General features: G+C 36.6%; 1 protein-coding gene across 3 annotated transcripts in view; it reads right to left on the reverse strand.

Moving 5' to 3' along the window:
* GRIA2 (glutamate ionotropic receptor AMPA type subunit 2) overlaps positions 1-20,708 on the reverse strand; it is a 96,916-nt gene that overhangs the window by 16,575 nt on the left and 59,633 nt on the right. For all 3 annotated transcript variants that reach the window (XM_086464555.1, XM_086464554.1, XM_086464553.1), the window contains exons 6-11: positions 20,423-20,584; positions 6,166-6,333; positions 5,776-5,880; positions 4,961-5,071; positions 3,630-3,836; positions 2,786-3,156 (exon numbers count right to left, since the gene is read on the reverse strand). In XM_086464555.1, the coding sequence (XP_086320681.1) occupies positions 2,786-3,156; positions 3,630-3,836; positions 4,961-5,071; positions 5,776-5,880; positions 6,166-6,333; positions 20,423-20,584 (1,124 nt within the window). The remainder of the gene's footprint in view (positions 1-2,785; positions 3,157-3,629; positions 3,837-4,960; positions 5,072-5,775; positions 5,881-6,165; positions 6,334-20,422; positions 20,585-20,708) is intronic.

Below are 20,708 nucleotides of genomic sequence, written 5' to 3' on the forward strand. Positions count from 1 at the left end.
GCTGATTTATTAAACCGGGAACAAAATTAAACAGAACCAATTCTGGACAAATTAGTTTTACTAATTGCAATTGTATAAGATCTCTGTGGTAATTCAGACATTACAAAACTTATTCCATGTCACAACAGGCTCACTATTTCACTCTATTACATGAAAATCAAGCCAGATAAGGTCCAGATATCTTATTAAAAGGACCACAGAAAAGAAATTATTTCAAGTTCCTTCTAAATTGAAATGTATTCTGTAAATATGCTTTCTGTCACCTTTGAAAAAATATTATACTTATTTTGACATGGAGATAATTGAGTATAAAATAATTCTACAATTAAAACATTGAATTATATAATAAATATATATTTGCAAAGTAAAATCTCTGACAATGTGTATTTAATAACTGCCGATTTTATGGCACTTTATATTGTATTAATGGCACCTGCTATAAATGATAATAATCTTCAAAAGCCCATGATCTACCAGTGAACAAAGTAGCCACCAACTTTGTAAAAAAAGAGTAAGCTCAATGCCAATCCAGTCATTATGCTCCCACATGGCATTTTAGAAGCAAAATTTTTTTGGGTGTCATTCGTATTCAAAATTTTCCTGTAAGGTCTGTCCCAGTTAAATAAATAATTTCTTTTTTTTATGTACATTTCAAAAAGTTTCTAAAGATTGATAATTATATGCTAGTATGAACCCACACTTTACAAGTACCTTATTCATCAGATCATTAAATACTAAAATACAATTTCTGTGCCAAATTACCTAAATTTGTGCACCACATTTTATACTTACAAAGGTATTATATGGCAGCACTGAGAGCACACTCACATCTCAAAAGAGATGAGGAAAACTTTGCTGTAAGTTACCATTATCATATAATAACCTAGTCTATTCTATTCTACGCTATTTTCTGTGCTATCCATGATGGCAACACGGGGTTTGCTATTGCAGAGTAGTTTCCAGGTGGCCCAGTCTTACTCAGCACCACCTTCTATTTCAGTCAGGAAGCCCTAGTTACTTGTCTACTGTTAGACAAGTCATTTTTATTAGAGAAATGATAGCAGCAATAGTGCAAAATTTAACTTCACAAAGGTATTTTGCTGATGCCTGAAGATATTCCTTTTGATATCTATTCTGATTCATTTGTGGGGAGTTCGAATTCCATAGTGATAGTTTTGGTGCAAGAACAAAAATAAATGAGGTGTTTTCAGCCTTTATCTATTTTTATAATAAACAAATAATATGCAAACTAACTGCTTTCCTCAAAACTATGTTTGTAATGAAATAAAATGCTGTTACACACTTCACTAAAACTAAATCATGAATCTCCAAAATTATTCAAGTTTCATGCACCTTTTATGATGGCCATTTACTATCATTATTTTTACATCACCTTTCAAAAGTTATCAAACCGTGCACAACAACTGTCATGCTTTAATAGCCAGTAAAATAATAATAATAATAATAGATCATTATCCTACTATGTCCTTGATTCGATAATGTTGTAGCTAATAGGGGACTTTGCAGACAACTAAACTTTTGAAGTATGTAAACGATACAAAAACCTCACATGAATGAAATTACATAGCTTCTCATTACCTGAAACAATTTGCTTTCTCTTCACCGTCTCATTTCTTGTATATAATTCTTATCGTGTTATACGTCAAATCCATTGCTTTTTTCATCATAAAGGCTGGCATATCTCACTGTGATATGCCAGCCTTTACACAGAATTGCTAAAGTTCTCACACAGTAAATGATCTGCTATTTCTACATCACAAGTAGAACAACTTGAAATCCTGCTGTTGCCTTTTGGGATGCATGACTTAGATATAAGAAATACTCCCTTGGCATGATTTATTTTGCACAGTAACCACTAGACTCACTAGAAATTGACCTGTCTTACTTTAGGATGTTTAGAAGAAAGTTAAATTGCTTGGTATAATTAGGTAGGTCTTCTGATCTGATTTCCTTAAACCCAGTTGCCCTATTTCACTTGTTACTATAGTTCCTTCAAGTAGCAAGTAGTTATTTACCTACCTACTTCCCACTTTGCTGAATCAAGGCTAGAACCACTTGTGCACAAGGGAAATAGAATATTTAATGAGCTGCAAAGGAATTAAGTGCTTTATAGTTGTCCCTAATAAAGTAGGTGAAAATCCACCAGGAATTAAGCATTTATAAAGTGGACCTTCAAATTCATTTTAGTGATTCCCTTTGTGACTTTTCTAAAACTAGGCCACAGAAAAACAGCAGTGTTTTGCAACTACACATGAAATTAGAGCTATCACGTGACTTTTATTTCAGGTCAAGGCTCTTCTGTAGAAAAACAGTGGTTAATAACTGTGTTATGATATGTAGTGAGTTTTAGAAGGGAAATGTCGCCTGTGTAGCTCATGACTAGTGTTACCCTTTTTTCCCATTACAGTTGTTGTGAACCATATGCACTGTCAACTGTAAAATGGGAATATGCAGCAAAAACACGGTACCCCTCCAAGAAGGCATGGAATGACTTGAACCTTACGCATTTTACAGCCTCTGCATGGTGTATATAACTTCACTTGGCTAATATATGATCGACACTAAGATAATATCAATCAAATACATCATGACCCTATGTCACAGACAACTGCTTTTATTTCAAGGACTTCTGTGTTTTTAGGGAGGGGAAAAAACATAGTAATTAATTTCTTTCCAAGTGTGAAAATATATGCACCATGAACCTTCTCCAGCTGAGATGGCTGAGACCAAAAATGCACAAAGTTGAAATGGGTGAGTAACCAACCTTGGCGAAATATCGCATCCTTGCTGCATAAAGGCACCCAGGGAAAACCAGAGACTATTAAATATCCCAAATTCATTAGTTGATTCATTAGTTTGCGTTTCTCTTCCATCTTCAAATTCCTCAGTGTGCCACTCATATGGGCTAAATCTGCTGACCAGGAATAAAACTACACTGACCCCAATGTAGGCAAAAACAATGCACATCCAGATTTCATATGCTAATGGATCAAGAAATGAAAACACTCCTGGCTTGGACTTCTGAGGCTTCTTGATCATTATTGATATCCCCAGGCTCATAAAGGGCTTTGAGAAGTCAATCACCTCCTCTCTCACCAATGTTATAGTTAATGGAGCAATTGCAATATCAGCCTTCTGTAAAGGAAGAAAAGAAGTAAATAATAGCTAATACAATGATCAGAGCAAAGAATGGTTTAGTTTCTATTGCATTTCACAAATGGGACAGCAGAGACACCGACAACATTCGTTTCACCAAGAATGTCCTATGGAGAACTTCAGAAATTTTTAGATGAAACTCTTCTAAAGCTTCCCTTTTTACACATGCCCTTTTAAAACTATATGACATTTAAAAGTGTTAGTAAAGTACACTCCCTTTCAGCTGGTGAGAAGGATGAAATATGCACCCACTTCCCCCCAAATTAATTTGCATTTAAAATCTAATTCCATGTTTTACTTTCAAAATTTTTCATGCCAATGCAAGTTACTAATTCTCTATCAAAGGAATTAGGTAATTTTCCTCTACTCTACAGAGGAAACTAAACCAAATCAAATTCCACTCCTTCCACGTCAGTCATTTTTAATGGCTTCAATACAAAAGATTTTCTTACCCCATAAACAAGTTCTCCAACCATTCCATTCCAGATTTTCGTGTCTGCATCCCTCGCCCCATACTTGCCATCCCCAACAATTGTGAGCTTATATTTGAATCCACAGTGTTTAGCAATTTCTGTAGCTAAGTCCACACAATAGCCCTCATATCGATCATTTCCTTCAAGCATTTCGTGATTTTTCTTCATCATGACGTATGGAGACTCCTGCACAGAAAGAACTTGCCTTAGCTATTTGGTAAAGAGAGAGATGTATCAGTTGTGCACTTCATAGATTAACACGTTTCCTTTTAGATGTGAAAAAACCAACAGAAGATAACATCTGAATCACACATGTTGGCTGTTAAATATTAACATGACATGTCCTTAACACATTTAAAAGCTGCGTTCTCCACAGTCATACACAAATAATAATACTTACAGGTATAGTGATTCCCAGCATTATCTTAGTAATGACCATGAATGTTAACAGGAGTTATGCATTCAGAGAAGAAAGAGTAAGTTCCAAAATCAGTTTCTTTCTCTCATACAGTTTGGATGGAAGAAGGGAAAAGTATTTAGTTGCTTTGGTTGCTGTCTTAATACAAGAAAATTCTTTCCTATTTCACAACCACATCCCTACCTGGGAAAACACTTCATGATCTCCAGCCTGTATCTTTATTGAATTACTATACAAACAATGGGTAAGATATCTATAACTATGCAGCGAAGTTCTATCAGCAAAACTGGTGATGAGTCGTAAGTCATATTAAAGTAGTGTATCTCCTCTTTGCTCAATTCTTACCAAACTATTCTTGCATCCAGTGAAATTCCTATGCTAGCTTGTGACTTGTCCAAACTGATGAAGAAGCTGTGTAACTTATAGAAAAACTTCTATGACAGTACATAATGTTATTTTCTAGACGACTAGAATACAACTTTTAACAACTGTTTCATTTTACATGTCACCAGTCCATAGCAGCTACAATTCTGAAGCATAAGAACAAGTGTCTTTGCTGTTTGGCAAAATCCATTCTCTAAAACTAACACTATGGTTCTGCCTTTCAGACATAATTCCTCTTCTTTGAAAGCAGGTATTTAATTTCCTTTTTCAGGTCTAAAAATTTTAACTTTCTAGGATGGTCAATCAATGACTGTTTATCTTCTACAGAAGAAAACCACATATCGAATCACATACATTTTCTTAATTTCCAGATTTTATTTATGTATTATTATTAGTAACAAGTCACAACCTCAAATAATAACAAGATAGTATATTTAAACTAACATAATGACAAGAAACAAATTGCTGTAGGACAGACTGTCTTATGACAAAATATGAGGTTAATTACCAAAATAGTGGTGACAATAATAGTCTTATTCTCTAGTCCTGAAGATTCATTTCCAAGAGGGCCATCAAGAGGATTCACAACCATTTTGTCCACTTCACTCCAATATCCAATCTAAAGAGAGTTTATAGGATGCACAGACACCAGTGAATATGAACTTTCATAGAAAAGGTAAAGCATGTTATTACTATGCCCTTGATTTATGCTCAGAGAGAACTATGTTGGCTACAGATTTACCAGTGTAAATATTTCTATTTATGTAGTTAAAGACTACAACAAATAGTAAAGAGATTGAATCAATGACATTAGTTCACGTTAATCTGTCTTATATAGGTACACCATTTTCATTCACATACTACTAGGTTTTAGTATCAACATCACACACTGTAGGATTGAAAGGGTTATGAAATACTCCAGATTAGGAAGACAGGACAAACTGGCTTTTCCTGAAAGGTTTGGAATCACAGCAGAAAGATAATCACATTTAAAGAAACATCACTGTATTTGTCATTCAGAAGCATATTTCCCCAAATACTGGCTCACATTTAGCAATTCAGATCAGAAAGCAAAAAAGTTTAATCCACAAAACTGAAAGGAAAATACTCTTATGCAGTACTTACCAGAAATAACAACTTGTTTGTTAGAAAGAAATAATACATATTTTTACTTTGTTCTGCAAGACCAGTGTAGAATACAGCTAGGAGTAAATATTATCACAACTCATGCATTAATCAATCTATAGTGTTTTGTTACCTACCTTAACCCGTTGCTTAGCATGGTAAAAACCTTTAAAGACACTGTAAGACAATTCAAATTACCTTCCGAGGACCAGTACTTTTGAGTTCCATGATGTTAATAGTAAAATTGATTCTCTTTCCATTCTGATCAAACTTTATATTCCCTGTTAGACCTTCCACCTGAACCTATATAGATGAAAATGAAAGTGGTAGAACAACTAAGTTTGTTTCTTTTTAGAAAATGCATTTTGTATTTCCATAAATGATTACTGATATTTCAAAAACATACAGTTTAGACTCTTTTCCATATGCAATCTGTTATCTTAGTATGAGACACATTCGTGAGGATCTCACTCCAACATTATTCCCAGCAAGATTCAGACAGGTTAGGAGACTGGATGGTTCTTTTCAAGCATTTATAGAGAATTTTCTCACATGCACTCATCCCAGTATTCACTCCAGGGAAGCTACCTGTTTCAATGCCCTTTCTATTTCTACACCATGACCCCAGGGTACAGCTGGATTTGCAAGACAATCTCCAGCATTTCCTCTTCTGGAGATCTCAATCCTCTGTTTACGCAAATTACGGAAAGCTTCTGTCATCACTTGAACAGCATCATAGGTCAGAGCAGATGTATACTGAAAAGAAGTGAAAATATTTAATTAAAACCCAGCTTCAGCTTCACTACACCTTCCAATCCACTCGTTAACCCCCTAAACATAGAAACAGATTAAAAATAAAAAGGACAGAAAGATATACTTGAAATCAGATCAGTTTTTCTTTATTTTTGACATCACTACCCTCTGAGGGGCATCTATGCAAATTAATGAAGTGTTCTCCATCAGAATGGTTAGGGGCAGTGTTAACAGTCTAAACTGAAGATTTACAGCTGTTTTCAGTGTGAATTACATTTTTCTTGCACTTCAACTGTGTAACAGTTCTGTGTACAGATATGGCTGGAAGTCCATGGAGGAGAAAGGGGAAAAAAAAGAAATAATTTCCATTCAAGTTAAAGAGTTAGCCTCTAAAAATAAGAAATTGCTTCCCTGATTACACTCTTTATGCAGACGCATTTATATACAGATCTCTAGACTACATCTCCTCCCACATACATACGCACAAAACCAAACAATGTATGTACATGTGCTTAACTTTTACCTGTTAAATAGAAAAAAACCTCAGGGGTAGCTGTTTTCAAGTACACAATACCTTGTCAACACCATACAAAAACAGCTTTTGGGCTGAAATGTCTGGAAGATGTGGTGCCCCTCAAAGAGCAATACAGGTGAGGAAGAGCCCCAAATTCCTAATCTGACACAATATAAGGAGTTTTACAGCTTTCGAGGCATCAGAGAAGAATCCTGCTATCACATGCATCAGAAGCTAGGGCTAAACAGTCAAAAGTAGTTATCTTCAGTGACTAGAAAATTTTACATCTTAGCTAAGTAACTGAACAGAAACCACATGTGCACATACACTGAAGACTTTGTTGGATGGGCTTTATGGATCCAGAACACGGTAATTATGCCAGATATAAGGGACATTTTTGGAAATATGGGCCAGAATATAACTACTTACAGCCTTATGAATGAATGCAATGATTCCTGTGAAGACTATTAGAGGCTGAAAATATATAAACTGTAAAGCAGAGAGAAATGATATATTGGCTCTTTGCTTCAATGGCTCAGACTTTAATGAGAATTTTAATTAGCTAGCTCAAGTCAGGCAGAAGGCTCTTGTAATTTTAACCAAGGCAGGATCCTGATTTGAGGCCATTTTTGTATGCAACTGTTAGACCTTGGAGAAGAAGAAAAGGAAGGTGGAACTCTTTTTTTTTTTTTCCTTTTTCTTTTTTTTTCCTTTTTTTCAGGTACATAAGCTTACTGGGTGATTAATGTGAATCTTCTCAAGAAAGTTCTCTCAGTAACATGTACAGAAATCTTTAAAGGGATCAGAATAGCAGAAGAATGAAGTGAAAGACTGGCTGGAGCCGACACTACTTTCTACTACTGGAGTAGACGTGATCAAGTGGTGGACATGGATTTGGAGACGAAGGGAAGTAACAGAGAGAAGAGAAAGGACCCTGACTTTTCTGTGGGGGACTTTAAGCATAGCTCTTTACAGGACAGAAACATATTGTACCACACTAGCATTTTGAGAAGCTTTGGATACAGCGCTGTCATTAACCACTGAAACATACTTTGGGTAGCAAAGAAAATAAGAGCTTGAAATTCAGAAGTTACAGTCCTATCTAATTCAGTTATTTTATGTTTCGTTTGATCATTGGGATATGTTTAATGTTTTATGTCAAGAATATTTTCCCTATAGTATATAATTACTGTCTTGAATATTCACAACTCATATACATATTCAGTTTGTGTAGGGCTTTGCCTATCGATATATATCTGTATGCGTTCATGTCATCACATATATGAAATCCACATGGTTTAATCTAGGTTACGTCAGCTTTAATCTAAGCACCTCAAAATACTTGACAAACATCTTACACCTTCATGTCGTTGGAGATGCCATGAAAGCAAACAGCCCATGCATCATTTCTTACTGCTTTATTCTGCGTACACTTTCAGCTCCTAATAACCTTCATGGAGCTCATTAAAACTATCTATAGCTTAATGAATAGATGTTAAGTTGACAAACTAAAACAAAGTGAAGTTATTACCATAAACAAGAAATGACAGATAAATAACCTGCTCATGCAGAGGGGTGTCTGTGTAATAAATAAAATTGTCATAAGTTAAAGGATGCATCGGCCCTGTCTTGATTCACTTTGTTTTATACTGGAGATACATCCACTCTGCTCTACTGAAATAAGTGGGAGCTTATTTGGAATATTATTCTGTGGAAGAGGGATAGGCTCTTACAGCCTACTACTTTTACAGCACTGTAAATCTCCTAACTTCATTTCAGTTCCTTTCAACTTTACATGATAAAATCAGCAACTTTAATACAAAATGGTATAGGTACTATCCTATAGTTTCTACAGAATCACCCGTGTTAATTAAAGTATGGCAAAGAATATGCAAAAAAAAAATCTTGTTTCTCATAGTTCTAGAACTATGATAGTAATAAGCTGATAATATAAACTATAATACAATGCACTGAAGTGCCTAATGATTTTATGTTATTTGCTGTGAAACATGGATTGTATGCCTGTCATATGAAAAGAATTGTCTCTAAGTAAATGCTCTAATTGCCAAGAGAAAACACAAGGTCTATATGCAATTTTATTCAACTTAAATTTAAAATATACTGTAGACCTTAATAAAATTTGTAAGCTGGAATTGCGAAGATGAATTTGAAAACTAAAGACAAAACAAAGTCGTCCCAGAGCAAGCAGAAGATATTAATCACATGCTGTTCAAGAAAAACTGGCAAAATGTTGACTTCTGTAACTTTAGCTGCTTTCTGATAATTCAGAATATATCAGAAACCCTTAACTAAAAGGCCCAGTATCCTATTTTGTACAATCAGTAGCTGAATCTTCTGAAGATGAAATTGCAGAATACATCCCCAGAAGTACAAGATTTTTATACGTGTTTGAAAGCTGTAAGCTACTACAAAAAGATGCAATGTTAGCCTGTTAGTCCTGTGTTTAACCCAATGCCTGTCCACATGCTGAAGAGAAAGTTGAGAGAAATGTTTAGAGATTTAAAATAGAATATTGAAAGAATATATTTGACAAGTGGAAAAGAAATGAAAATGTGAAGACATAAATGCAAAAAAAAAGGCAAAGAAAAAAGGGAAGTATTCTGAATCATAAGAAGACGAATTTTTTTTATTGATTTGGATATCTGCAATGCCTAAATCTACCCTTGACATACTAGTTGGGCTTTTTTTTTTTTTTTTTTTTTACAGTCAGAGAAGATAAATAAGCATTTTAAGGTGTGATTCATTTGACCTGTTAGGCAACATCTTTAAGATGAAATGAATCGTGCCTTACATTCCATTAATTTGACCTCCAGTGACTTCTGAGACTACTGGAGGAGTCCAGGGCAATCGGCTTAGATACATATGTCTACACTGTAGACACACTAAAACCAAATTAAAACCACTCAAGGGGACTATGAACTAGCCATTCAGCCCTAATCTAACACAACAGTGAAAGACACAAACAAAACAATAGGATATTTTGGGCAGACACTGTACCAGCAGTCAAAGAACACAGTACAAGGCACTAGGGGGACCTCCGCTAGAATGGCATATCCAGCTGAAGCACTGTTCAAGAAGGCTGAAATCAGTCTGAAACAGGCACAGAAGGTTCCTCCACCATGTATGGTGGGCTGCTACTGGAACAGCAGGAGAGTGGACACTATCGCTATCAGAGGTTAAGAGAAACGAGGTCTAAAATCAGATACACATTTTTCCTTGGAGAGAGGTAAGATTCAAAGAGAGGTAATATAGGAAATGTTCTTTCTTGCAAGAGCAAGTGGGTAGAATCAATGGGTATAAGCATTCAGTATTTTTCCTTATGTTTAAACGATTTAAATACACTTAAATACCAACAGATACACACCAAAGGCAGTAAAGACACAAACTGTGTGTCCTTGTAGCTTGTGGGTATATTAAATGTTTGGCTTACTCCTCCACATTAGCTTTTTTTTTTTTTTTCCAATGGTTCACTACGCATTTTATCAACTTGTTTGTAAGACTTCGCTAAACTATACACAGACTAAATTGGGATATCAAATGGTGTCTTGTTTTAATACATTACAGCTTTATTTTCCTTTGAGAATTACATTCAATAAAATCTCTCATCTGAATTTTGTGTATTTTTTCCACAACAAAGTACTTCTTTACTTGAATGCTAGTATACACCATAAAAGCAGAACTGCCTTTTCATAGCTCTTCGTACAATAATTGTGCTTTTTGGTCAAAACATTCATGAAACTCTATCAAATGGTTTGTAATTTCAGAAGTAACTGCTAGAGATTGGTATAAACATATAGAAGCATTCCTCCATTTTAATATATTATATATAAAAAATAGATAAATAAATATATAAACCCTCAAGAAAAAAGAATGAGAGAGACAAAGTTGCTTGCCAAGAACTAGGAAAGGAACTGGGCAACTACCTCCTGTGACCTTCAATGTAGTCAAACTAATGCAACTCGGGCATCTATTTCTTAAGGGTCTTTATTTAAATAATCTGTGGGCTACTTTGAAACGGACAGTATTACACACACATTGGAAAACATGTGGAAGTGGCCTGACAGATGAAAGAGTTAGTGGAAAATTCACTAACTGATAGGAAATGGCTACCTCCTTCAGGATCGCTTGCGATACCTTGCATACTGTCATAACAGCGCACGGGAACGCAATAGTTACTTTCAGTAGAAATAAGAGACATTGTGAAATATTGTACACATAAATGTCAGTGTAAATCCGGATGGCTTTTAATTGTGCCCACAATCATGCACTGTTCTCATCTGTTCTGTGCAGGCACTAGCACGAATAGGTTCTGTATGAAGCAGCATGTTGGGCTCGTTGCCATTCAAACTGCAAATGGACTTTACCTACAGGAGCATTTTCACTACCTATGGGCAAGTTTCAAACACTGGGGAGGTAGAGGTCAGGGAGCTGAGAAGAGACCAAATGCTCGGCTCTTCCTCTTTGATCTTTACATTAGAATGGAGCTCTTGTGAAAACAGGCGGCCTTTACAATAAACATGCTTCCAGCTGAAAATAACTGCATATATATGCAAGATATTTGGAAATATAAACTGATTATTTGTAAATATTTTATAACTTTGCCTGACAAAAAGGGGAAATCAATAAATGTAAAATTACTGTAGCTTTAAAATTTTTTAAATTTTTTTTTCTTTTTAATTTTTTTTTTAACTTATTTTACACTGAGGACAGAGGGTTTAAAGTATTTTGGTCTTCCATTAGATTTAATGCAATGGCAAAAGAGATAAAGCTACTGTAAAACATCTGTTTCTTCAAAATAACAGAAAGACATCAGAGCAAAAAAAATTGTGGATCTGGGCAAAAGTCTTAGCAACAAAGTGAACCCTCTGTCTTCCAGGAAGAAGCAGAACAATGCCAGATCTTATTAATGGCACTGGCATTTGGATCTACTCAAGTTCCACACCTTTCTCCATTCAAAAAAACAGAGTCAGCGTGCACGTCTTGCACTCGTTTGGGAGTGTTAACAGAAGTTGTATGGGAATTTATCCCTTCCATTACCCAGAAGGTCAAGTTAGCCTGACACTGTGCCCCCTTTATTATCTGAAAATGCATTACAGGAAAAAGCTCCGCCATGCCAGACAATCTTAGTTGAGACAAAGGTCAAAGGATTTCTAAGCCATCTGTGCCCACAGAAAAACTAGCAGATGCTTTCAGAAGTGTCCTGCCATTTACTCTGGGTCCACCATGTTGTGTTGTCTCACCTCTTGTTGATCATTGAGAATGGACCTAAAGTATACAACTGGTGAGATGATTCAATATTGTTCACTCAAAGAGCAGTCAGTAACAACGTTATAGTACAGTACACTGCTGGACAAGGCTTTTATTTTGTTGTTGTTCCAACAATCATGTGTAAATAAATTTAAAGTCAATGAAATACTGCAAGGTGTTCTCCTAAGCAGTGACATTAAAAACAACATGGTAGGTTTTATGCTAGTATTAAAAAAAACCAAACAAAATCACCAGAAAGAAGTTCACAGCTGTAGCCTTTTTTTTTTTCCTAGATCTATCATACTATGCTGCAATACAAAAATATCTTTCCTTTAAACACTTCCTAATGAGAAATAACTATCAAGTATTAAAACAAGATCTTGAAAGGAGTACAGTAGCTTTTAATGCAAATCTTCACACTGTTTCTTTTTTCCTCTAGCTTATACCTTTCCTTCTCCCTCTGAAAAAACCTAAATAATCGAAAAATCTCTCCTTACACTAAAGGCAGAAGCAACTCTAAACTAGTCATAATTTACATATTTGCACAAACATAAATTGTACATTCACTACATTTGTGTAACGACTTATTTGAACATTAGATCATAGAGTTTGTTAAAATTTCCAGCCATTACTCAATGGATGAAAAGTTTACAATCTAAGCTCACTTCTTTGTATTAGGTTCCTTAAAAAGCCTATTAATTCTTGCCCTATTCTTTTCTATTTTTCTAGAAACTTTTTAAGCCCTCTTAATTCTCAAACCTAAAGCTTATTCCTGGTGAACTTTATATCACCAAAAAACACACAGAGCTTGAAAAAAAATTAAAACCAATTACTTGGATTTGAATACATAGAGCTTGACAGAAATAATAAAAACAATTATTTGGATTTGAACACACGGCATTTTACTTATAAAAAAAGATGTTGTTGTCTTCTAATCCATGCCATTGCCTGTGGAAAATACACATACTAACAAAATAAGTAAGATTTTACAATTATTTGTGTAATCTTACTTGAAATAGAATGCACTTGCAAAACAGCAATGCCACAGATAAAATCACCTTTAATTTACTGTAAACCACAAAGAACATATGCCTCTTTAATTGTCACCATATGCATACATAAAACCTTTTTCTTCAAGGCTGAGCTAGAGAAAAGCATGTCAGTCTTCACAGTGCTAAAACTCAGCAGGATCCAGCAGCAAAAACTGAAGCCTATGGTTATAATAGTGACAATAAACCAAGTAGGAAAAATTTAAAGCAGAGGACGAAAACAAAATGTATAGATACGAATGCAAAAGACTTTTCTGAAAAATCATGCTGTAAGAAATGGATATGAAAGAACTAATATGAATGTTTAAAGTATTAAAGTGGAATGTTTGTGGGTTTTTTTGGGGGGGTGGTGGTGGTTGTTGCTTTGTGGTTTTTTTTTTCTTTTTTTACTACTTTACCCTAAAAATACACTTTAGTCTCTTTAAATTCCTATATTCTATCATAAAAGTCACTTCCTCTTCAAAAATTAAGGATACTCATAAATCAGTACACATATGTGACAGCAGATAAAAAATTTAAAATATAAAATGTTCTTTTACTAAAATATTTACTGAAATACAGTCTTCAGTCACTGATTTTTTTGATAAGAATGGCCATCCAAGTATTATTAACTATGGTAAATATCCCTGAGTTGAGCTTTTAACCAAGAGCAAGTTATTGAGATGATCATAAAGATGTATTCTAGATAATTTTCTAGCAGAGTAATTCATAGTTGGTGCAATTAATGAAAATGGTAGAAGAGAGATTAGATCATTCAGTTTTATAAAATGACTGACTATATGAATGATAAGAACCTGAAAATTCCATTAGGCTCTTCAACTATATTATTTTTACTCACAGTTAACAGAAAGTCCCTATATAGATTAACGGAAATAAATTATTTACCCTTGAAGCTGAACAACACTGCAACAGAAATGATTCTAAATTTGAATTTCATGTAAGGATTCTTTAGATTGGAATTTTTGACTAGTCTAATAAATAAAGCCACACTAAATGACCTTTTTATTTGGTTTTAACATATTCTGAATCATCACCATTCTCTGTAACAATCTGTAGGAGGGGTACCTGGACTTGATATTACAATACTCCTTGCATAAACTCACTTATCAGGGGAGAAAAAAAAATATAATTGGAAAAAAGAAAAAATAATCAACAGGATCTGAGAGCGCTCATCGTACATACTGCAGTGTTCCAAAAATTTCCCAAACCTGATATTTAAAACTAATAGTAATAATTCAAGTCTTAAATTAAAAATTAAAAGAATAAAAAACCACCACTAAACCACAACACCTCCTTATTTTGATTATCAATTTTAATCTACCTCAACTAGCACAAGTATTTGCTTATTGTCTCAAGTTGAAACACTTTTCTCCTGTTTGCTCCAATCTAATTCCAAGTAAAGTACTAACAGAATTAAATACAAGAAACTTCCCAGGTTGCTGATTTTACCAATAAATACTTACTGCCAGAGAATAATAAACATTTCATGTTTGCTTTTCTACCACCCCATATTGGCCAATATAGGCAGCTACCTACATTGACTGGTCCTTAATACCAGCCCTGCCCCAGCAGTAAGCCTGCATGTCTCCTCTCCTTGTTTACATAAGCAACCCTCAGTGCTTCTCTTGCTCCCTTATTCCCCCAACCCAAGCAACATTCAGCCAAGGATGCCTCTCCAGCTCTGAGCTGCCACCACCCTTCTGTGCCTTCCACTTATACCCCAGGAGGCTCTTACCATTCGGCTAACCCCTTTTTATAAACAACACACTCCTCCTAATACTACTTTCAGCTTTGTGTATCACTCCCCCTTCCCCTTCCTCTCTTAGCCCTGTTTCTCCATCAAGATCTCCTGTCCCAAGTGACGCTGATCTTGGTGAGGCCAGAGGCATGTCTGATATTGTTGAACATTTGGAGCATAAAGGAATAGTAACTTTCTTCTGTTTATATCAACCACACTCAGGTGAACTGCTGATTGAAAAAAGTGATAAAGATTTCCTGGGTAAATAGGCAGGAGGAATCCATTGCACTTTGTTGGATGAAGACCCTTAAAGACTTCTAATTACTACGAATAAGTGGATTCATATTCATAGAAACAGAGCTGCATAGGGACACCAGGACTTGTCTCTGCAGTATTCTGAAGTCTGGCAAATACTTTTGCTGTAGCACAGTTCAGCCACTTTTACTTGCAGGATCGAAGTATCTGGGTCAATAGGCCCTTTCTGTGTCTTGGACAAATCTACAGATAGTGCCTCAAACCACCCGTTGCTTTCACTGACTAAATGTTCCATTCTTTAATTGAGTTTTCTTTAAAAAAACAACCCAAAAGAAACCAACTATGCTGGAATGAGTGATTACTTATGCAAAAGAGCCTTAAGCTATTAAAAGAAGCATGGAGTCTAACACTGAAATTTCTTACGCCCACGTTTTTCTTATCTACTTTCTGCAAGTACAGAAGATTAAGTACTGGGATTCAAAAGCCTAGTGAACCCAGGTAGCTAGAATGCTAACTGCTAGATGTGATTTTTTTTATGCCCAGGAAACCAAAACACAAGGACTGGAAAACACAGACAGAAAAATCTCACAAATCTACAGTTTTACAAGGGCACTTAAAAAAAAAATTTACTCCAGTTCAGTTCCTCATTAAATCACATAACGAATATTGAAATTAACTATGTTTTTAAAAATTCTTATTTATAAACCATTACAATCTACTTGCATTCAGGCACAATCAACCATATTTTTCCATTAAAACCAGACCAGGTGCAACAGAATATCACTTACAACTCTTATTAAAATGCCTGGTATTAGAAAACTGTTTTCCAACATACTGTAATCGTAAGAGGTACTCCCCAAAATGAAGGTTTACACTCCCACACATCCTGTCATGGGATACCACGGAGAAGAGATCAGCACCTCCCTCTCTGCTTCGCCTCATCAGGAAGCTGTATGGAGCAATGAGATCACCCTCAGCCTCCTTTTCTCCAAACTAGACAAGCCTAAAGTCCTCAACCGCTCCTCACAAGACATGCCTTCCAGCCCTTTTACCAGCTTTGTTGCCCTCCTCTGGATGCATTCAAGGACCTTCACATCCTTCTTAAATCGGGGGACCCAGAACTGCACACAGAACTAGAGGTGAGGCCACACCAACACTCAATACAGTGGGGTAATCAGCTCACTTGACTGGCTGGTTCTGCTGTTTGGTTTACCCTCTTGGCTGCCAGGGCACACTGCTGACTTGCATTGAACCTGCTGCCGACCAGCACCCCCAGATCCCTTTCTGCAGGGCTGCTCTACAGTCATTCCTTTCCCAGCTTATACTTGTATACTTTAAGCTTAGTACTTATGCGGTGCGTTGACCCTGGACAGACACCAGGTGCCCACCAAAGCTGCTCTATCACTCCCCCTCCTCAGCTGGACAGTGGAGAGAAAAATATAACAAAAGGCTCATGGGTCAAGGTAAGGACAGGGAGAGATCTCTCAGCAATTACCATCACAGGCGAAACAGACTCGACTTGGGAAAAATCAGTTTAATTCATTAACAACCAAATCAGGATAACGAGAAATAAAAACTAAATCTTAAAACCCCCACCCCTCCCTTCTTCCTAGGTTCAACTTCACTCATGATTTTCCCTACCTCCACTCCCTCAGCGGTGCAGGGGGACGGGGAACGGGGCTTGCAGTCAGTTCATCACGCATTGTTTCTGACGCTCCTTCTTCCTCACACTCTTCCTCTGCTCCAGCGTAGGGTCCTTCTCACAGGGGAGTCCTCCACAACCCTCTCCAATGTGAGTCCTTCCCATGGGTTACAGTTCTTCACGAACTGCTCCAGTGTGGGTCCCTTCCACAGGGTGCAGTCCTTCAGGAACAGACTGCACCAGCATGGGTCCACCACAGGGTCACAACTTCTGCCAACAAACCTGCTCCAGCGTGGGCTCCTCTCTGCACAGGTCCACAGGTCCTGGCAGGAGCCTGCTCCAGCGCGGGCCTCCCATGGGGTCACAGCCTCCTTAGGGCACATCCACCTGCTCCGGCATGGGGTTCTCCACAGGTTACAGGCAGATATCTGCTCCACTGTTAACTTTCATGGACTGCAGGGGTACAACCTGCCTCACCATGGTCTTCACCACGGGCTGCAGAAGAATCTCTGCTCTGGCACCTGGAGCACCTCCTCCCCCTCCTTCTTCAATGACCTTAGTGTCTGCAGAGTTGTTTCCTCTCACATATTCTCACTCCTCTCTCCCAGCTGCTTTTGCACAGCAGCTTTTTCACCTTCTTAAATACGTTATCACAGAGGTGCTACCACCATCACTGACGGGCTCAGCCTCGGCCAGCAGCAGGTTAGTCTTGGAGTCAGCTGGCATTGGCTCTATCAGACATGGGGGAAGCTTCTAGCAGCTTCTCAGAGAAGCCATCCCTGTAACCCCCCCACTACCAAAACCTTGCCATGCAAACCCAGTACAGCTTATCATGTCTTCCTAGCCTTCAAGAGGTATGAATTAAGCTTCTTCCTGGAATTAGGCCAAAGGCTGCCCCCAAACAGAAACGGTTAATCAGATCAGGAAGCTGGAGCACTTGGATGTGCAAGAAGTTTGCCTTAGACACAACACTAAGGCTCAGAATGCTCATCATATTTGTAAATACATAATAATGGACCAAAATGGGAATTCAACTTGTTATTATTAGGCCTTTATAAAATTAAATATGGCTTTTGTCTTGCCACTTGACAAAGAAATTTACCAGGATGCTCAGTGGTATGTTTCAAGAGCTACACATTATTAGCTCTTCTAGAATTGCATGCAGAGAGTGATGACACCCTCTGTTACAATAGATGCTTTAAATTCAATCTGAGGTAAACAGTATATCAGCTTTACTTTTGAAAGACAGAAGACCTTCTGTAAGAAGACAGCAAAGCACTAGTTTTAAGTGTCCTGCTTAATCTTTAAGTCTTGTGGTTTTTATCAGTACAGGTACAGTGCAGCAACAAGTAAAAACAGTGTCTCATCTCGCCTATGTCCTAAGACTGCAATTTCTTATAGTTAGTATTTTATAAATTGTGAAGATACATTTTTAATCCAATTTTATCCACGTCCTCTTCTGGGCATCTATGGACCAAGTTTTCAACAATGGTTTTATTTCTTGAAGAGCATGTTCCTTTGATAATGCATTTTTTCTTCAAAAGAGGTGTTTTTCTCCATTTTCAGGACTGTACTTCGATGCTGTGATATGTCTTGTCATGTCTGCTCAGCCATATTTCATTGACTTGCATTTTATAATGTAAAATGAATGTAAACTTCCTTTTGGATTTCAAAAGGAGGATAATACAACACAGTTGCAATGCTATTACCTGCAATGAGATAACATTTGCAATCCCAGGGATAACATTACCTGCTAGGGGTGTGTAACCTCCTCTCATTTCTGTATTGCTAATACAGGACTTATATTAGCCTTCCTATCTGTTTCATACAGGATATGCAAGAATAGCTTCCTAGATTCCATGGGAACTACTGGCAAATGCACATTAATAACCACTGACAATTTGGACAACTCCCTCAAAACCAAAAGTGAAGAAAGGTGATTCATAAGATCACAGAAGGGACAAATGGGAGACCAGTGAGTCAAACTCCTCAATAACATGTTTACACACTATTCCAAGAAGCAAAGAATAACAAACATGGTCAGAATAATAATACAAGAAGGAATAGCATATTCAGGAAGGACAGGTAGGGAATGCAATTCAACAAGAATAGATGAAAAATCCAGTACTTTAAAGGAATGATCAAGTGCACAGACATGGTATGAGACTCTAAACTGGCAGCAGGACAGAAAAGCAATGCAGAAAAAGGTCTAGATGTTAGTATGTATCTCACAAATATATTTTAACATGTCATGATGGTGAGGAAAGAAAAAAGGATCAGAGAGTAGAAAATTCCAAGGAAAAGAGATTATTTCTTTTTTCAGGGAGGAAAGCAAGGACAAATACGGCAGTCATCTTCAAATACAGGACAGCTAAAAGGGAGATCTTCCTCATATCCATTAGAAACAGATAAAGGTTTAATGGATTAGGCAATGTAAAGGCTGATTTAGGTTAGACAAAACCAAAAAAATACGACTTAAGCTCTCAAATAGAATGTGTGGGGACGTTGCGAAATCACTATCCACAGGAACTGCACAGGTACATCTGATTCTGCCTTGAGGCAGGGAGGATGGACCGGGTGACTGCTCAAAGACCTTTCTTGTCCTGTTTCTATGATTTCTATGATTCTGCTCTGCCTCTAGCTCCCTCAACGATGTGAATGAAATGTGACATATCTCTGTCCTTACATGTAATGGCAGGCAAAAATGTCAAGTAATATGTGTATAAGGGCAAAAGATGGAAAGCTACACAAAGAAATGCAGTCAAAGTCTTCAAACACTGCAATACACACACGCGTTTTCCCCCCATCAATATCTCTAGCATTTATAAATTATCTGATAATTTATCACAAGTCTCAAAATCTTGACTGAGTATCAGTGTGATCTTGTATATTCCTTGAGCAGAGAATAAAGACAAATGGTTCTTCCATTCCTTGCTGAAACTTCTTAGCCATCTCATTATAAGTCAAGAATATGCTTCATATTCAAACTATAATACCAAAAAGAGGTTATGCCTAGAACATTTGTCATTTATCTTTCTGGTTTAATATATTTTATCTAAGTATACTCATTCTTAATAAAATTTCTGATTGTATTACTTACAAGAAAAATTATTTAGCATTAAAATTGTGTTACTAACATCTTGCAAGCACTAAGTGATCCTCATAATGGTCACAGAAGGTGAGAAGGTACTATTATCCTGGTTTTATCCAGAGGGAAAACTGAGGTAAAGAAGTTTAACCACCTGCCCAGTGTCACATCTTGTGTCGCTCAGGCCTGAAATCAGACCATGATTCTGTACCTCAGGCATTTAAAACATTTCAAAACACAGAGAAAAAAAAAAAAGTCAGTAGACACTTAATATATCATCACATTCAAAACAATTACCTAACAAGCTGTCAGGCACAGATTTACAGTGACACAGGAAAAATTAAAGTGGTCTTGAACATTTTTGGCAGTGCAGCATCTTTGTTCAACCAGTTCTATGATGGAGAATGTTAAAAGTACCCCAGAAAAATATAAAATTGTCTTGGCATAGCTGATTTTGAAGGGCTTTCTGTCTCTTTATATTTCTATTCCAATTTCCTCATTTCCTGTACATCATGGTTAAAACAAATGTAAAACATACCTTAATTGTACTAGTGTGTGCACCAGGGTACTCTTTTTCCTCCAGTGTTGACCAACGTTGTATAAATTTTGACACCAGAGGATCATCATAGTCAACTATCTGAAATCCTGAGACATTAGCTCCTCCAAACTGAATTTTTGACAAATCTCCATCAGTAAATCCCTGGGCACAGAAAACATTGTCTGTTATTCCACCAGTTTTGGTAGATCTCTCAATAGTATATACAATAAACAGTCACCATCTAACTTCTACTGCAGAAGTGTAAGCCAACATTTTCCTCATACAG

This window comes from Leptosomus discolor, chromosome 4, assembly GCF_034619465.1.
Source record: "Leptosomus discolor isolate bLepDis1 chromosome 4, bLepDis1.hap2, whole genome shotgun sequence".
In the NCBI taxonomy this organism is placed as follows: domain Eukaryota; kingdom Metazoa; phylum Chordata; class Aves; order Leptosomiformes; family Leptosomidae; genus Leptosomus; species Leptosomus discolor.